The sequence below is a fragment of the Artibeus jamaicensis genome, unplaced genomic scaffold (genome assembly GCF_021234435.1).
Source record: "Artibeus jamaicensis isolate MK-2021 breed Jamaican fruit bat unplaced genomic scaffold, CSHL_Jam_final contig_519, whole genome shotgun sequence".
NCBI lineage: Eukaryota > Metazoa > Chordata > Mammalia > Chiroptera > Phyllostomidae > Artibeus > Artibeus jamaicensis.
Window position 1 is genome coordinate 8027893 of NW_026521871.1, and position 18188 is coordinate 8046080.

General features: G+C 50.2%; 1 protein-coding gene and 1 long non-coding RNA gene across 7 annotated transcripts in view; one reads left to right on the plus strand and one right to left on the minus strand.

Moving 5' to 3' along the window:
- The window catches only part of FLNB (filamin B), a 137518-nt gene extending 136430 nt beyond the window's left edge, over positions 1-1088 (minus strand). For all 5 annotated transcript variants that reach the window (XM_037137388.2, XM_037137387.2, XM_037137386.2 and 2 more), the window contains exon 1: positions 610-1088. In XM_037137388.2, the coding sequence (XP_036993283.2) occupies positions 610-901 (292 nt within the window). In that variant the 5' untranslated portion in view covers positions 902-1088. The remainder of the gene's footprint in view (positions 1-609) is intronic.
- Positions 1089-4790: 3702 nt separating this feature from the next.
- LOC119043411 (uncharacterized) lies at positions 4791-12665 on the plus strand. 2 transcript variants are annotated; one of them, XR_005081396.2, is made up of 4 exons: positions 4791-4878; positions 7850-8069; positions 9848-10061; positions 10161-12665. It is a non-coding gene; the product is annotated as an uncharacterized LOC119043411 (long non-coding RNA). The 2 variants fall into 2 exon arrangements; XR_008392312.1 differs by lacking the exon at positions 4791-4878 and having other exon boundaries at positions 7750-8069.
- Positions 12666-18188: the final 5523 nt, after the last annotated feature.

An 18188-nucleotide genomic window follows, 5' to 3' on the forward strand; every position in this document is an offset into this window, starting at 1 on the left:
CACCTCCAGGCCCACACCCGTTCCGGGGACGGCGTGGGAGGGTACCAGGTCCGGGTTTCCACCTGGGAGGGGAGGCGCCAGACTCGGAGAACGGTCCCTCCCCAGATCTCCACCCCGGGCCTCTGAGCCAACGCCCTTTGGAGGTGGCCGAGCGCACCAGCCTGGGCGCAGCAGGGCGAGAGCTCCGGGGAACAGCGGCCTAGGGCCCCACTCCGAGGGACAGCGGACCAGATGTTCCAGTCCCCCAGCTCCGGCAGGGGCACCCCAGGTGTAGAGAAATGACACAGTCCCACCGCACCCCGTGCGGCCCCAACCCAAGTCCCCAACCGCAGCTCTCCAGAGACGCACTGCCGGGACGCACGGCGGGGAGCACCGCGGAGAGCTAGCACACAAGGTCGCTGCCCAGGGGGTGGCACCATGGTGCGGACCTAGGTCCTCTGCGGCCCCACAGCCCCGGAGAACGACGCCCCCCGGCCGCGGGGCGCACGACCAGCCTGGGGCTGCGGGGCGGAGTGGGGGTGCGCGGCAGGGGGCCCAGCCTTCCGCCGGAGCGCGCGCGCGGGGGAGGGATGGTACCGGAGTCGGAGCCAGGCGGGTCGGGACACTCACCAATGGACACCAGCTTGATGCTCTCACGGTCCAGGAACTCGAGCGCCACGGACACGTTCTCGAGCTGCATCTGGCGAAAGGTGGGCCGCTGGTGGTACTTGCGGTACATGCGCTTCTGGCTGAGCACCTCGAGCAGCGCGATGAGCCGCAGCCCGTCGCTCAGGTCGGTCTGCAGGTTCCCGATGCGTTTGTTCACGCATTTGAGGTGCTCATTGCACCAACGCGTGAACGTGTTCTGCTGGATCTTCTTCCACGGCGCGTCCTCCGCCAGGTCCTTCTCGGTTACCGGCATCCTGGCGGCGGGGAGAACGCAATGAGCAGCGAGCTGCCGGTGGCTAAGGTCAGAAGGCCCAAAGGCCGAGGAAACGAGGACCGAAGCAGAGGGGGTGTGGGACTCGAACTCGCTGCTACCGGATCCGCGGCCGCGTCTGCTCTGCGGGTGTCTGCTCTGCGGCCGTCTGCCCTCGGCCGCGCGGGGCGTCTGGCCCTGCGCCTGCGCACTGAGCAGACCCGCCCCGAAGACCCGCCCCGTCCCCACCTTCTGATGGGAGTTCCCGGGCCACGGTCGTCCCCTGCCGCCCAAAGCGGGCACTGCGCTCCACGGCCTCCAGGGCGTCCTGGAACCCAGGGCTCTGAGCTCACCGCCTCCAGGAAAGGAAGCTAGGAGGGAGACATCCGATACTTAAGGAGAAGTATCGGACGACTCCAGTCCCGGAGTGAGGGGACGTGCAGAAGTGGAGAGCTGAAAAACAAACTTATTCCTTAACCTTGAGAAGTTCATAGAGTAATGGGAGGGAAAAGCACAAATGAACTATCACGAACTGCTTAGTAGTATTAGAAATTAAGAGTAATTTGCTATGCATATATTAGTTTCCTAATGCTGCTGCAAACAAATTACCGTTTGTTGCAGTAATTACCATAATTTAAAAAATTACAAACGTACTATTTTGCAGTTCTGTAGCTTAGATGTCCCTCACAGGTTTCACTGAGCTAAAATCAAAGGACTGGCAGGATGCACTCTTCCCTGGAGGCTCTAGGGAAGAATCTATTTCCTTGCCTTCCCAACTTCCACAAGCTTCCTGAATTCCTTGGCTGTGGCCTCTTCCTCCATTCTTCAAAGCCAGCAATGTCAGCTGAATCTCTCACTCTGTCTCTCTCTGGTTCTCCCAAGTCACCTCTCTCTCTAACCCTCTTAAGAACCTTGTGATTACATTGGGCCCAATTGCTTAATCCAGAATATTTTTAAAGAATTTATGTATTTATTTAGAAAGATGGGAAGGGAGGGAGAAAGAGAGGGAGAGAAACATCAATCAGGGGTGCTTCTCACACATGCCCCAACAGGTAACCAGGCCTGCAACCCAGGCATGTGCCCAGATCAGGAATTGAACCCGGCTACCTTTAGCTTTGCCAGAGGACACCCAGCCAACTGAGCTACATCCTCCAAGGCCAGAATATTTGTAAATCAGTGACTAGCGATCATAATCCCACCTACAATGGTAATTTCCCTTTGCCACATAAGGTAATATCTACAGGTTCTGGGAAATAGATGTGAACATCTTTGGGGACCATCATTCTGCTTACCAACACCATGTACTGAGCACCTGCTCTGTCCTCATCCAGGTTCTGTGCTAGATGCTGGGATGTAGCAGATAGCCAGGCCAGATCTCTGCTGTCAAGAGCTGAGTAGTTATAAGAGTAGCAGCAGCTAGCATTTCATGAGTTACCCGCTCTGCCCCTGGGCCAAGCAGGAGCTGTGCTGAACAGTTTCTTTTCTCTTGGCCCCATTTGACAAGAGTTAACCGAGGCAAAGTGACTAGCTCAGGGCACACAGCACAAACAGGACTGGAATTCAGGTCTGTAAGAGAAGCATCGGGTAGCCCTGCTCAACAAGGGATACCTAACTCTCCACGATGGTCAGGATTGGGGGGGAGGGGGGAGGGCTTGCAGGCTTTCTGGAGGAAGAAGGGTATAGCAGGATAGAGATTGAAGGCTTCCAGCCCAGCCATTTCCCAGGAGAAGGAAGCAGATTTGTGGTTGGACCTTTTTATAATAGGACATTTGCATACAATGATGAAGTGCTTTGTTCAGACAAAATGTCTCACCCAGTGGAAATGCTCAGAACAGGCAGGGTCAGGGGGCAGGTGGAGAGAGGACCTCGGATAGTATATTACCTCACCCTAGCCCTGGCCCACTGTAGGAACACAGTAACTATTTGAAGGCTCATTTCCCTTCTTAATGATTAAGTGAAGAGATTTGCTACAGGTCAACTGCTAAGAACTAGACAAAGCTGGATTTGAACTTGGGTGTGACTCCAAAGTCTGCAATGTGCCTAAGTGCCTGCTTGGTGTTCCCAACGCTCTGTCTTTACAACCTGAGCAGCAGATTCCCTAGAGACAGTGTTGTAATTTTCACCTCCCCTATGCCCAAGGCTCCTGGCATCTCCTGCTCTCCTCCACCCAAACTCATTCATTGAGATTTATGGGACCACTCCCAAAGGACCCACCACCTTACTAGAGGAGACTGCAGCTAAGGTGATCAACTCAGCTCAATCATCAGCTGCTAGTGTGATAATATTCCCCTTTCTTATGAAATATATCTTTTCATCAGGTCTCAACACAAATAACTACATAAGTTCTGCATGTAAATATCCAGGCCACTTCACTCTGAGCTGAGACATCCTCACCTCAGGATGAGTGCCATGATTCTCTGCATTCAATCAGAACCACCCTAAGAGTTCTCTACGGAGCAATTTGGGAGGTGATGGTGAAAGAGACTCAACATTTTGGTGGAGGGTGGCCAGTGGCTTCAGAGACTAGGAGAGGAAGCAGACAAGGTCTTCAGATGGCTCTTCACCAACATCTGATAAAAAGATGAGGGTTGAACAACTCAAGGTTGCCATTCTGCAGGGAGCATTTTAGCCAAAACATTCTACAGGTTTGCCTGATAAGGCCTTCACTTAACAAATACCCAATACCTGTTTTCCAAATTTTGTCCCAGGCATCTCTGATCTCTTGGTGGAACCATCCAGAATGGAAATGTGCAAAGAAGTGAGAAGCACTGTCTTTAAGTGTGAATTCTGGCTGGCCTGGCTTTGTGGTCTTGCAAGTCTTAGGTGTCTCATCTGGGAAAGAGAGATAATGGAGATGACCCCACTCCTAGGGTTGGTTACTAGATAATGCAAGCAAAACTACTTAATGCCTGGCACACAGTACACGCTCAGTAAATATAGCTGGAAACCAGGCAAAATTAGCAGTCCCTGAAAAATCAGGAATTAACTTCATTTTCCCCAGACTCCAGTTATGATCTGTAAGGAGCCAAGGCTCCCCTCCATGTCTGCTACCCACAGATGATGACGCCAGTCTGCCACGGCCCCGAGAGATCAGCACAGACCTGGCAAGACAGAGCAGATGCGCAGAGGTGTCCCAAGGAAGGGACGAGCTGAACTTGAGGATAAACATTGGGTGAAAGGGTGAAGCACTGTGAGCCAGCCTACTTCTCAAAGCTGCACAAATTGCCAATCAGCCCAGCTGCGTGGGATTGGAAAGAGTTCTTCTAATCAAGCAAGTGTGCGTATATAGTAATAATTCCCTTGATTCCACATCCGTGCCTTTGCTCCGGCCCTCTGCCAAGAATGCGCTCATGTCTCCCCTCCAACCTGGGAAAATCATGCCCATCCTTTAAGTCCCCTCACTCTCACAGCTTGTCCAGTCACAGGACTTGTTTTACGCTGAAGTATAGTTGCTGTTTCTGTGGTCAGTTGCTCAGGGAGGGAAACTGTTACCTCGGTCCCCTTGCAGAGTATAGTCTGGGGTTTAAGACTTAGAGAGCTGGCACTCTCCAATACAAATATAATGAGCGCCACATTGTAATTTTAAACTGTCTAATAACACTTAATAGTTAAGTATGATTTAAAAAGTAAAACTAAACAGTTAAAATTAATTATAATAGACTTTAACCAATAATAAGGTGACCAACTGTCCCAGTTTGCCCAGGACTAAGGAGTTTCCTGGGTTGCAGGCATTTCACTTCAGTGCTCCAACCAGGAGTGTTTCTGGCAAATCAGAGTAAGTTGGAGTCAGACCAGACCTTGGTTCAACAACCTCCGTACTTGAGTTCTAGCCAAGAAAAAATTCAGAGCCAAGACTCAAACTAGAAGAGAAAGTTTATTTAGAAAGTCACAGAGGAAGAAGTGAGCCGCCACAAAGAAAGGGGACAGGAAACAAGCTACAGAGGCAGAAGTAGGGCCCTTCTTGCTTCGCAGAGAGGAAGGTAAAGGTCATGCTCCTGTGGGGAAGAAGGGGGGACAGTGAAAGGTGCCCACCGGCTCCCTGGGGGAGAGTGGGGCTGGGTCCTCCTGCTTGAGGGTGTTTATCTGGAGGTCTCAGGGGAAGATTGCAACAGAATATTTATCAGCTTTCCAGGTGTGTCCTTTCAGGATCGTGGTCTTCACTGATTGGTCAGCACCAGGGCAGGGGGTCAATGCCCCTGAGTCAGTGCAGCTGGCCCTGGCGTCAGCCATGGCATTGCTTGTCTGGTTTTGTTGTTTCTCTGGTCCTGGAACTGCAACACAACTGAGGCCTAGATTTATCCCTCAGAGTTAATGCCTGAAGGAGTGGTCATGCAAGGGCCCGCACGCAGGGGAGTCTCATGAGACCACTCCCCAGGGCCTTGTCCCTCCTCCACGGGAAACGACTGCATGGCTAGCAACATGCCGCGGGGGTGGCGGGCGGTAAGGGGAGGGTCCGAACTGTATGACCAGCGATATGAAAGGTCAGGGGGGCTAAACCACCTGACCAGCGACATGCTAGGGGAGGAAAGGTTACCCTGGGGCGGTGAGGTCCTAGTTTTCCCAGTTTTGCCTGTTGCTAAGCAGCCAGCACTTCCTGCCCTGGTGACTTTCTACACCTGGCCCATCGTCCTGGCTCTGTTTTGTCTGTCTAACTGCCTACCACAGCACTACCCAATATATTCAAAGAGTTACGAGTTTAATATACAATCAATATGTTATATAGATGTCAGTTCAGACTCAGCATATTGCCGAGAGACCAACAGCTGCCTTCGGCAACTGGTGGCTCTCAAATTAGACAGCCCAGCATAGACACATGCTGGGTACTGAAATAAGCCAGTTAATAAGCTGGAGACCCATAACGCTCTCGCCGGGGTGCTAAACTCGGGAACCGCTCCCCTGTATGTGAAACCCACCATCACACTTTGGAAACTCCAGCTCCACGGGGGTCCCAGGTGAACCCGCATTCTGTGGTACCTGGGCATCCTGGGCCCACTACTGCGGTAGCATGTTTCGGTGTTCATCATGGTAGAAATAATAATAATAGAAGTTGCCATTTCTTAAGTACCGACATGCAATCGTCACAACCACCCCAGGAGGTGTGGTTGTATCCCCATTCAGCAGGTAGGAAACTGAGGCTGAGAGGTATGGTCACATGCCTAAGTCACAGAGCAACAGAGACGGGACAGGATGAAAAGGCTAAAACAGGCAATAGTCCTGGTTAAGAGCAGGGACCTGGGGCTGCCCCTGACTGCGTTTCCTTACCTAACCTACATGAACAGTGTAACTCCCGGGGGGTTCTAATAAATGAGAAACTGTGTGTCTAGCACTTAGTGTGTAAGTATCTGCTGAGAGATAACACTGCTGTTATCACCATTACTATGCTGATGACGATATCATGATTGTGCTGTGAGCCACCATCAAAAAGCAGAGACTGAGCGTTCTAAATTTAGAAGCCCACTTTCCAAAGGGAACAGAGATGGAGAAAGAAGACTTGCAAAATGAATGTACGTCCTTCCCAGTTGCATCTTTCTCCCAGGGTGGGGCCTTCTCAGCTGTAATTTTACACCAAGTGCCAGAAAGCATAGTGCAAATGAAAATATTTGCTCTTTTCTCACCCGTTAGGGGAAGAGGAGCTGGTTCTGGCAGCAGCTCCTGGAGAGCAGGAAGGGCTCACCCTCGACTGCCAGCCCCCCTGCAGAGGTCCCTGGACCATGTGGGTGCGGTGCTGGGAGGACAACCCCACACACAAACACACACAGGAAAAGGGCGGGGGCAGCCGGCCTTCCCCAAGGGGCAGTGCAAGGCAATGGCATTTTGAAGGCCCAGAGACCAGCAGTCAGCCCTTCCCTGGAATGAGGTGAGGCCGGCGGGGAAGCAGGCTGCTGGGAGAAGGCACTGGCCGTGACCCCTACTCTCCCTACTCACCCTACTCACCCACTGCTAAGGTGGAGCTCAGAATGAGGTTGTTTGGATTTTTCCATATTATCTCCTTTGATCCTACAAGTCACCACTTTCTGGGGCCAGGCGCTGAGCTACACATCACCTGGCCATGAGTTATCTTTTTTAATCTTCTCAAGAACACTGTGAGCTTGGGGCTAATATTGTCACCCCATTTTACAAGTAGAGAAACTGAGGCTACCAGGAAAAATCAAGTCACTGGCTCAGGGTCCCTTTGGTTCAAACCCTGCTCTGACCAACTCCAGAGGCCACTTCAGAGTCTCTAAGCTCTTTAGTCCCTCAGAGCCCCAGGCCTTGACACAGTAACGTAGTTTGCCTGGCGACAGTGAAAGAATGAAGGCAGTGGCCACCATTCAGGGACATGTGTGCTGTTCACTCAGCAGGGGCAGGGAGACAGGGCCTGCTGAGGGCCTTGACCTACTCCCTCAGGCCCTTCCCAGTCCGAGGTGGAAACTCCTGGCCAGAGCACGCCCCACGCCCTACCCACGTCCTGGTGGAATCACACAGGCGCACACACACTCACTAATTTGCAAATGATTGGGTCTTCTTCCTCCACCCAGTCTGGCTTTGGCTTCTTTGGAAGATTTACCAGCAGGTCTGTTTTTGGTTTGTTTGCTTGTTTGTTTGTTTTTTAAGTGCAGACAAATGCCACAGAGCACTTTTCTGCTAAAGAAAACCCTATCTAGCTCACCTGCAAACCCCATCTGCCTTCCAACTGCAGCAGGGCTACGCAGCGACAAAGCCCTTTCCGTCCTTATCTCATCCACTTCCTCCACCGCCCCCCAGTGCTCTCCAAGTCAGGATTACTGTCGTTGTTCTTGGAGGCTCAAGGACAGGGACGATCTGTTTTTACCCCCAGGATCTAAAAGAGAGGAGGCATTTGTGACAGCTCACTGAGTTGCCAGGGAGGAGGCACCGGCTGGCAGCTCAGTCACACAGTGTCAGGGCCAGAGCTCAGTGTTCTGCCTTCTGACTCTAAAACCTACCTTCCAGTGCTCCTTTTGGGTGTTCGTGGCTGTTCATAACGGCCCAGATGCCCCCTCCGGTGGCCCCTCCATGCACCCCAGCCTTGCTCCTCCAAGTATGGTGCCGCCAGCAGCTTGGGCAGCACCAGGGAGTGTACAGAACCTCCGGCGGCACCCCAGACCTGCCGAATCAGAAGCTATAGTTCAGCAGGATCCCCAAGGTGATGGTGTGCTCCTCACTCAAGCTGGTAAGTTCTGCGTGACAGGACACCCGTCAGGCAGACAACCTTCCTTGGTGCTTTTTAAAAGACTGTGTTGCATCTGCATAGACTGATGTGGAAAGATCTCGGAATTTGTTGGTAAGTGGGGGAAAAGAAGAGCAAGTTACAAACCAACGTGAATGTGTATGATCCAATTTGTATACACACTTTGTAAATACGAAGAACGCCGATGTGTATTAGTACACGGCGGAGCTGATGAGCGGCCAGGCAGCCTCCCAGGTGCCAGCCTGGAAGGGAGCCACGGAGTCCTGGGCTGGATGGAGACGCAGGGCCAGTGCCCTGGGGCTCCACACTGGGCACACCTGTCCTAGCCAGTGGTCAGAGGCAAACGGCACCCTCTGGGAGAAGTTGGAACATTCTCTTCCCATCACTAGGGACGACTCTTGGCTGTGCCACCACGCCAGAGTCCACCTAGGTGACAATTCTCTCCAGTCTCTGGTCATGTCAGCTTCATCCCTGGTCAGAGCTGCATGCTGCACCAAGACCTAGCGATTTGTTAGTGTGTAAGCCAAATCGTATGTCCTTTAATTCAGTCCCCCCAAAGCTTGGATAACTACAATATGGGGACCATTCCAGATAAATTAAAAGGACAGGTTTCATTCCATGCATGTAATAAATCCTTTATTTTGAAAAGAAAGAGGAATAATATATTTAATTAACCAAAAATCAGTTTCTCTACATCCTGCCTAAGTAAATTTTGAACAGCTGTTTTTAAAACGTCAAGTTGGGGGCATGCTAAATGAATAGCCTGCCCAGGTCATCTCCATGTCTCAGGCTGGGTCTGTATGTGGACAGGAAACCAAGGAACCTTGGAAGGATGTATAGTAAACAGTTAAGCAGGCCAATCATTAGGAGGTAGAATTATAAGAACTTACTTTCTATCTTAAAGACTTTCTTTCTGACTTACATGTTTAATGATTGCAAACATACACTGTTGGTGGGAATATGAAAGGGTGTACCCACTGTGAAAAGCAGTGTCTTAGAAAGTTAAATACACACCTGCCATGTGACCCAGCCCTCCCATTCCTAACTAATTTCCCAAAGAATAAAAGCATGTGTGGATGTAAAAAACCTTGTACTTGACTGTTCATACTTAGCTTTACTTGTTATTGTCAAAAACTGGTAATGAACTGAAGGTCCCTTAGCAGGAGGCTGGATGAATGAGCTGGTACATCCACGCGATGGACTAGTCGGTACACAGCAGCACAAAGGAGGGACCTACTGATGTTCACAGCAACATAGCCAAAGCTCAAAATAATTATGCTAAGTGAAGGAAGCTGGGCAAAAAAAAGAACACATAGTGTATGGTTCCATTTATACACAATTCTAAGAAATGCGAACTAATTATATTGACAGAAAGCAGACCAGAGTGTGCCTAGGGATGCAGGGGGTAGGGAGGGGGGTTACAAAAAAGTTTTAGGAAACTTTTTGGAGTGATTCACATGTTCTCCATTTTGATTGCAGTAACAGTTTCATGAATACATGTGTGTGCACATGGGTGGGTGTGTAAAAACATCAAATTGTACACTTTCAGGTGTACATCTCTGGGTGGAAAAAAAACAACAATGATAGCTGATAGGCGCACCCACATAAAAATGCGTGCTCTTTCACTGCATAACATGTTTGTCCTCTAAAAAGCCTATTCTCCCCTACCCACCACTGCAGAGAAGAACTGCACCAAATGTGTTCTTCATTCAGCTTATTTCGGACTGGTTCTTTCCCTCCCCTGTGTCCCCCACCCACAGAGAACTAAGTGGGATCCTGCTGAAGTGGAGTCCGATGAGCTTTCCTCACCACCCTTCTTCTGTGATGGCCAGGGCTTCTCCCCGTGGAGGTTACAGGCTGTGCGGAATGCGATGACATGTTTACTTTGGAGCAGACTTTGGCCAGTAAATACACTCTCCACTCAGACCAGGATCAGCCCCTGACAGAAGATAGGCCCTTCCAAAATAGCTGGAGGTCAGTCCTTCCTTCGAATGTCCGGCGTAGGTCTTTATGAGTGGGGGTGGGGGAGGGGATAGTGCTACCACCCAGCCTTTTTCTTTGCTATCCCTACAGCCTAAACTGGGAGAGCAGTTGGCTCTAAAAGCTCTAGAGAAGTAACTTGAGAACAATCAGAATGTGGTTGGCCAAACTTCGTGCGCCCTGGAAGGGTCCCTGTCCTCCAAAGGTGAAAGGTTTGGTTTTTCCTCTGCACTTCTGTCGGCCTGGACAGTGGACCAGTCACGTGATCCCCAGTTGGCCAGGACCAGAGGGAGTCCGCACCAGATAGCTTTCCAGAGTTCAGAACTTCTCCAGCACTAGCAATGGTGGTCCTAACAACAACCGCCCCAGGTACTGAGCAAGGGTTTACATCTATCGCCGCACTGAACCCTCACATACCTCTGTGAGGCAGGAACTGAGGCCCAGAGAGGTTACGCGAGCAGCCTCCAAGCTCCAAGCTCTGAAGCACCGCGCTACCTCCCAGGAAACCATGGCAAGGCCAGGCATGACACGAGTTCCAGGCAGATCCAAGGTCGAATGCCCGTTCTGCCGTTGATGAGTTGTGTGGGAACTGCAACCCCCTCCCCCCTCCCTAGGTGACTCCCTATCCTCCTCTCTGGCCTTAGTTTTCTTCTTGGCACATCGCCTAGATACATCACTTATCTCGTTTATATCGTCTTCCCAAGTAATTCATGAAGACACCACTGCCTAGAACCTGCCTGGCATACAGCAGGTGCTCAGTAAATATTCGATATTGAATGAATGAATGAACCCTTGCCTGAGGTTTTAGACTTCCGGTTCTGCTTCTCTGCAGTCCATAACATTAAGTAACTCAACTTCCAGGAACCTCATTTTCCTCAGTGGTTGAAAAAGAGCAGTAGTATTCACGCTCCATGGCCCCGGTGAGCCTACGGGACAGGCAAGGCCTTGTATGAGAAAGAGCCACCTCCAAATACTCCAGGAACAGTTACTGAACGCCAGCTCCATGCCAGCAGGATGCCAGGCATCGGGTTGGGGTACAGATGGGCATCAGAAGCCCCCCGCCCTCCAGTAACCTGTGACCTAGCTGAGCAGACAGACAAGTCAACAAATGCTTACAACCCACTTGGTTCACAAAATCTGATCTATAGTAATCATTTATCAAGCTAAGCACTTTGCATTAATTGTTTCATATAACCCTATGTATTAGGTATCACCACCAGCTCAATTTTATAGACAAAAAAAAAAACTGTTGCAAAAAGTTGAAAAACAAGGACTTAGTCCACACCTAAGTATAAGCCCAAGAAAAATGAAAATGTGCACATGGAAACTTGTATGCAAACGTTTAAACAACATTATTCATATTAGCCAAAGGCAGAAACCACTCAAATGTCCATCGGTGGATGAATGATAAACAAAAGGTGGTACATTAATGGAATATTATTCAGCCATGAAAAGGAATGAAATACTGACACATTCTACAACTTGGATGAACTTTGAAAGCATGTTAAGTGAAAGAAGCCAGACACCAAATGTATGTGCTGTATGCTTTATCTGATATGTTGCAGCCATAATAGGAAAATCCACAGAGGCTGCCAGTAGGTTAGAGGCTGCTAGGGGAGGGGCGGTGAGGACAGGGAGGGACAATGCAATGGATACAAGGTGCTCTGTGATGTGATGGAAACATTTTGAAACTAGGGAGAACTGGCTTTAGCACACCATTGTGAATACTTTAAATACCACTGGACTGTACACTTTAAAATGCTTCATTGTGTGTCTTGTGAATTTCACCCCCATGAAGAAGAAACAGGGCCGGTGTTGTCCACGGTAAAGGCTGGGGCCAGGACCTGAGCCTGGGCAGTAGCTCAGAGCACGCGATCCGAACAACTGCACAACTGCAAATCTTAACCTCAGTATTGTGTTTTTCAGCTCTGGAACTTCCACTGGCTTCTTTTTTATGGTTTCCACTTTTCTGCTGAAATTCTTATCTAACTTCCTGAATGTGTTAATCAGTTATTAGAGTCCCACCTCCAGCCTGGAGTTTTATCAAAAAGCCACCACTATGCTGGGCCCCACACTCCAGTGTTTGTCCCCCGGACCCCTAGACACCAAACTTCCGTCAGCTTCTCCGCGGCTCTGCTGCCTGAGTCAGCACATGCCTTGAGGGGAAAGTGAACTCTCAGTTTCAGGCTTGTCCTTCTGGGCAATTTCTAGGTGTTCTTGGTGGTGGTGGGAGGGGGGGCGTTGACCTGACACTAGCTCATCTGCCAGAGTGACAGCAGGAAGAATCGGCCCTGCCACACACTAACTGCCTCACCACCCCCGTCCTGCTCTTCTCCCAACAAAGGTAAAGACCTCAAAATTAAAATCCAAAAAAATTGCCCTGCCTGGGTGGCTCAGTCGATTGGAGCATCACCCACATACAAAAGGGCTGCAGGCTCCATCCCTGGTCAGGGCACATACCTAGGCTGTGGGTTCAGTCGGGGTGCATAGGGGAGGAAACCAATCAATTTTTTTTCTCTCTCTCTCCCTCTCCCTTCCTCTGTCTCCAGAAAAATCAATGAACATATCCTTGTGTGAGGATTTTTTTAAAAGCAAAAAAAAAAACTAACAAAAACCTTAGATGAAATTATAGTTTCTAAAGTTGTCCTATTTATTTACTTATTTGGGGAAACATTTCCCCCTAGTTCATTGCAAGAAATACTGTACAATAAATACTATTTCTGAAGAAAATGCCATTCACTGAATGCTTCGACAGAGGCTTACTGTCTCAGGTGTTTGCACGTGTTCCGTCACCTGGTCCTCAGGGAAAGTCTGAGAGCAGGTTTGGCCAGCCTCACTGCCGTGGTTGAAGGAACCAAGGCCCAGAGAGGAACGACGTCAGGCGCACAGCTCACGCAGCATGGAGCAGAGTCACAGGCCCAGATGTAGCCAGACATTCTTCTCTGTGACCTAAGAGCAAGGATGAGTAATCATAAGGAATCTGAGTATCCAGGCATCAGAGGGCAAGACAGCCAGAAAAATATGCGGACACCAGATGGAAAGTGGCTAAGGAGGCGGAAGCAATGTTTGGGGGCAAGAAAAGAGTTCTGAGTTGTGTTTGGTGGGTCCCAGCTTTGAGGACAGGGAAAACCTCTCTGGCCCCAGTGTCTTCAACTGTAAAATGGACTGATAAAAGCACACTTAGCCCTGGGCTGCTCCTAGGACTCTAGCTCTAAAACCCTTTTCTAGTTCTGCTCTCCAAGCAGAACCTGAGATCTTCCCTGGTGAGGAGGTGTGGGTCACGGACAGGAAGATGGTGATTTCGCGGTGGGGCAGGTGCACCCCCGCCCTGAGCAGAGACTCATCCTATCTTGGAAAGGACCCAGACTTAGGTGTCAGGCCCTGCAGTGGGGAGAATGGAGAGAGGGCACTTTCCCCAGCCACACGGACAATCCCTGCAAGTTCCTATAATCCTACAGGGAAGCAGGGCCCTCAACACACAATCGCTCTGAAACTTAAAGAGCACAGGAGACTGCTGGAGACCTCAGTGTTCGCTCACTCACTTAACACATGGCCAGTTGTGCACTGAGCACACATCTGTCGATCTGTGAGGTAGGGACTCCAGTCATTTCCACTTTACAGATACAGAAACTGACTCAGAGCTAGGGCTTGAGGCCAAATTACTCCTCCCATGAACCCATGTTCTAGCCAGCCTGAATTGCTTTTGGTTCCTCAAACTGCTGTGGTAGCTCACCTCCTGCCCTTTGCCCTCTGAGGCAGAGAGGTTAAATTATTTGGTCAGCAAGTTAGAGGGTGAACAACTTGGTTCAAGAGCAGGTCTCCCAGCTGGAGCCTCTGCACGTCACCCCTACGGTGGGCAGAACAGTGGCCCCTCAAGATGTCTACATCTGGAGGTTGTGGCTGTCACCTTCTCTGGCAAAAAGACCTTGTGGATGTGATTAAGTTAAGGATCTCGAGATGGAGAGATTGTCTGGATTATCCAAATGGACCTGATATAATCACAAGAGTCCTTTGAGATGGTGTCCTCCTCCTGCCTCCTTGAGAAACGAGGATGGTCGCTACCTCAAAGCGCTGGCTGTCGTGATTGAGTGAGGCAAGACACGTGATGCACTGAGCATGGTGCTTGGCACAAAGAGAGTGCTCGCTAAGTGCTGGCAGTTAGATACTGTCTTAGCCGGGGTTTCCTCACGAGCAGGCTCCCAATCCAAGAATCAAGTGCAAGACATTTATTGGGAAGTGGTCCCAGGAAGCACTAGCAGGGGAGGTGGGAAGTGAGATTGGCAAGGAAGGAAGCCCTCCGTAAAGGCTGCATTAATGAGGGGCCGCTGGCCCTGAGGGCAGGAAGAGGGATGGGTGGGGATCAGCCTCCACATCACCACGGGGCCTACCTGGGGAGCAGGGAGCCATTCATCAGAGGCCCCTTTGGCCCACTGAGTGTGCCAGCCGAGTGTGTAATTGTGATGACTAAACAAGGTACTTCATGAAAAGCACTCACCAGCAACCAGGTGACTAGAAAGTCATTGGGCAAAAGTGCCCGGATGTGGGCACAGCCTGAAAGGATGTGGGTGGGCTCCGGGAATGTGCTGTAGACATCACGCAAGCCCATCCCCGCCTGGGAGCCTTGATCCTTGGGACCAGGATCTGGTGCCTACACAAAGCGGCATCCCTAGGAGAGTGTGGCCTCTTCACCTTGGGAATGGCCAGGCCCAGGACTGAGGCCTGAGCCTTCTGGGCCCCTCTGTGCAGTTAGGAGTGACTCTTGCCCAATTGCATTTACTTTCCACAAAATACAGGTGTTGTCCAGGATAGGCTGAGTGGAAATGTTAACAGATCCCCACGGGTCCTGCTGAGGTCTTGACTGCAGGTGGTTGAAAGGCTGGCTTGGCTGCCCAGGGCCCCAGAGGCTGATAGGAAGGTGGTGTTTGTGGGTGAATTCCCGGCGGGAGCCAAGCAGCTGGAACACCAGTCATATCCTTGCTCCCTCCCCAGAGCAGAGGAGAATGAAGGGCGTGGGAAGGAAGGGTGGGGGTGGCGGTAAAATGGTGAGGGCAGGGAAGAAGATGGCCTTTTAAAAGAACATGAACCATGAGGCTGTGGAATCCTGGGTAAAGGGCAAGGCTGATGTAGTTTTCTGAGACACGTTGGGCATGAATAATGCTAGACTGTAGGGGTGCACTCAGAAAGGAAAATGGGGAGAAGTCCTGAGAAATGGGGAAAAGCCAGCTAATCTGCAGCAGAGTTGAGGCCTCCACCATATCTCTCCCAGCACAGAGGATGAAGGTTGGTCCCCATTTCTTTTGTTTAAATTATATTTTATTGATTATGCTATTTCATTTGTCCTAATTTTCCCCCTTTCTCCACCTCCACCCAGCACCCCCCACTCCCTCAGGCAATTCCATCACCGTTGTTCATGTCCGTGGGTCATGTGCAAAAGTTCTTCGGTTACTCCATTCCCTATATTATACTTTACATCCCCATGGCTATTCTCTAACTACCTATTTGTACTTCTTAGTCCCCTCACCTCTTCACCCGTTCCCCCCCTCCCATCTGGCAACCTTCTGGCTACTAACTTCTTTTCTCTTGCCTTTCAGAGTCTTTCTTTATCTTTAACCTTTGGCCTTTTAATAATGATGTGTGTTGAAGTGGGTCTCTTTGCATCCATTATAATTGGGATTCTCTGTGCTTCCTGGACTTACATGTCTATTTCCTTCACCAAATTAGGAAAGTTTTCTTTCACTATTTTTTCAGATGAATTTCCAATTTCTTGCTCTTTCTCTTCTCTTTCTGGAATCCCTTTGAGGTGAATGTTGGACCTCTTAAAGTTGTCCCAGAGACTGTTTATACTATAATGTCTTTGGATTCTTTTTTCTTCTTTTTGTTCTGATTGGCTGGGTTTTTTTTTTCTTCCTCATGTTCCAAATCATTAATTTGATTCTCAGCTTCATTCATTCTATAGCTGTTTCCCTGTAAATTATTCTTTATTTCAACTAGTGTATTCTTCATTTCTGACTGGGTCATTTTTATGCTGCCGAGGTCCTCACTAAGTTCCTTGAGCATCCTTATAATAAGGGTTTTGAACTCCACATCTGATAGATAGATTTCTTATCTCCTTTTTGTTTAGCTCTTTTTCTGGAATTTTGATTTGTTCTTTCATTTGGGCCATGTTTCTTTGTCTCCTCATTTTGGCAGCCTCCCTGTGATTGTTTCTGTGTATTAGGTAGAGCTGCTTCGACTCCTTATCTTGGTAGTGTGGCCTAATATAGAAGGTGTCCTGTAGGGCCCAGTGACATAGCCCCGCCCCCACTACCCAAGCTGGGTACTGTATGTGCACCCTTTGTGTGGGCTAAGTCCCCCCTCCTCTTGTAGGTGAGCCTTGACTGCTGTTGGCAAATCAATAGGAGGGATTTACCCAGGCCATTCAGCTGCAGGGACTGGCTGTGACCACTGACCACCAACCTCTGCCCTCCATGGAGGATCAGCTGTGCAGGGGCAGGGTGGTAATGCTCTGACATGGTCTGTAGCTGTCCACTGGCTTTGTTGGGCCTGGGGTTTCCACGTGATGCAGGCCACGCTCAGCCCCCACTTGTATTTTGCCTGGGGCTCCCTGCCTGAGCTGTAAAGCAATCTGAGATGACTGCTACTTGTGCTGGGCTTGGAGATTCCCAGGTGAAGCCAAACTGCGACTCTAATCTGGCTACCACTAGAGCTAACTAAAGCCAGCTATTGCTTGTTTGATAGGATTTAGGAGTCAAGACCACCCATTCTTATGGAGAAGCAGCTTGAGTGGGCATGTAAGTTGGGTGGGGTAGACCCTCTATGGATCTCCAAGGTGGGTCACACAGTGTTAGCTAGGTTGATGGAGTCTCAAATATGGTACCAGCCTACTGGCTCTGTGTGGGGAGGGCTCAGCAAAGCGACAAGGGCCTCTGCTTGCCCTGATGCCAGACACTTCAATCTCTCCCTGTGTATTACTAGTGCCCTTCAAGCTGCCACCCCAGTTGCTGAAGCTCAGAGGGAGTGAGTCTGAGTAGGTGAGTCCGTGTGTGGGTTCCCCTGTTTAGGGCTCCAGCAGCTTCCCCCACCAACTCAATCCCCACTGGTTTTCACAGCCAGAAGTTGTGGGGACTTATCTTCCTGGCTCTGGAATCCCGGGCTGAGGGGCCCCATGAGGGTCTGGGACTCCTCCCTCCAGAGATAACCCTCCTAAATTTTTATCCACGTGGATGTGGAACCAGCCTGTTCCGCATCTGGGCTCCTCCGACCAATCTGGATAGATGTGGTTTCTTCAATTCTGTCTTTGTCAGACTTTCATTCAACTAGATTTCTGATATTCCTGAGTGATGGTTGTTCTAAATTGTAGTGGTAATTTTGACGTGATTGTGTGAAAAGGTGAGCCATGTCTGCCTACGTCACCTTCTTGACTGGAAGCCCTGGCTGGTTCCCATTTCAGGGCACCAGCAGGTAGCTCACAGTGGGGACGTGGGACCACGGGAATGGGGTTGTTTAGAACATCCAGCCAGAGCTCTGGGATACTGCACCCCCAACACCTTCCCAGCTCTGTCTTTGCTCTAAACCCTGGAAGAGCCCAGCTGACAGCTTGGCCAGCTGCTTAGGGCCTGGGATTTGAGATAGGCCTTGACCTCATTTAAGATTTTTTTTTAAAAAAAACCTTTTTTGGCCCTGGCTAGTGTAGCTCAGTGGATTGAGCGTGGGCCTGTGAACCAGAGTATCACGGTTCAATTCCCAGTCAGGGCACATGCCTGGGTTGCAGGCCAGTTCCTAGCAGGGGACGCATGGGAGGCAACCACACATTGACATTTCTCTCCTTCTCTTCCCCTCTAAAGATGAAGAAATAAAATTTAAAAAAAATTTAAAAACCCTTTTTTGAGGTGCTGCTCCAACATCGGGCCCCACACCCTCAGCCTAATGATCTGTAGATACAACCTCCTCTGTCCTCTGAGAGCAGACAAGAATTCAGAGTCACCTTTAGTCTCCCTGATCCAGGGCAGCCTGCAGTGAAGGCCAGACAGCCTGCGTTCTGACTCCACCTCTGTCACTCAGTAGCCAGGTGACCGATGGCTGTGTGCATCTCAGCCACAGCTTCATCCCTGCACCTGGCAC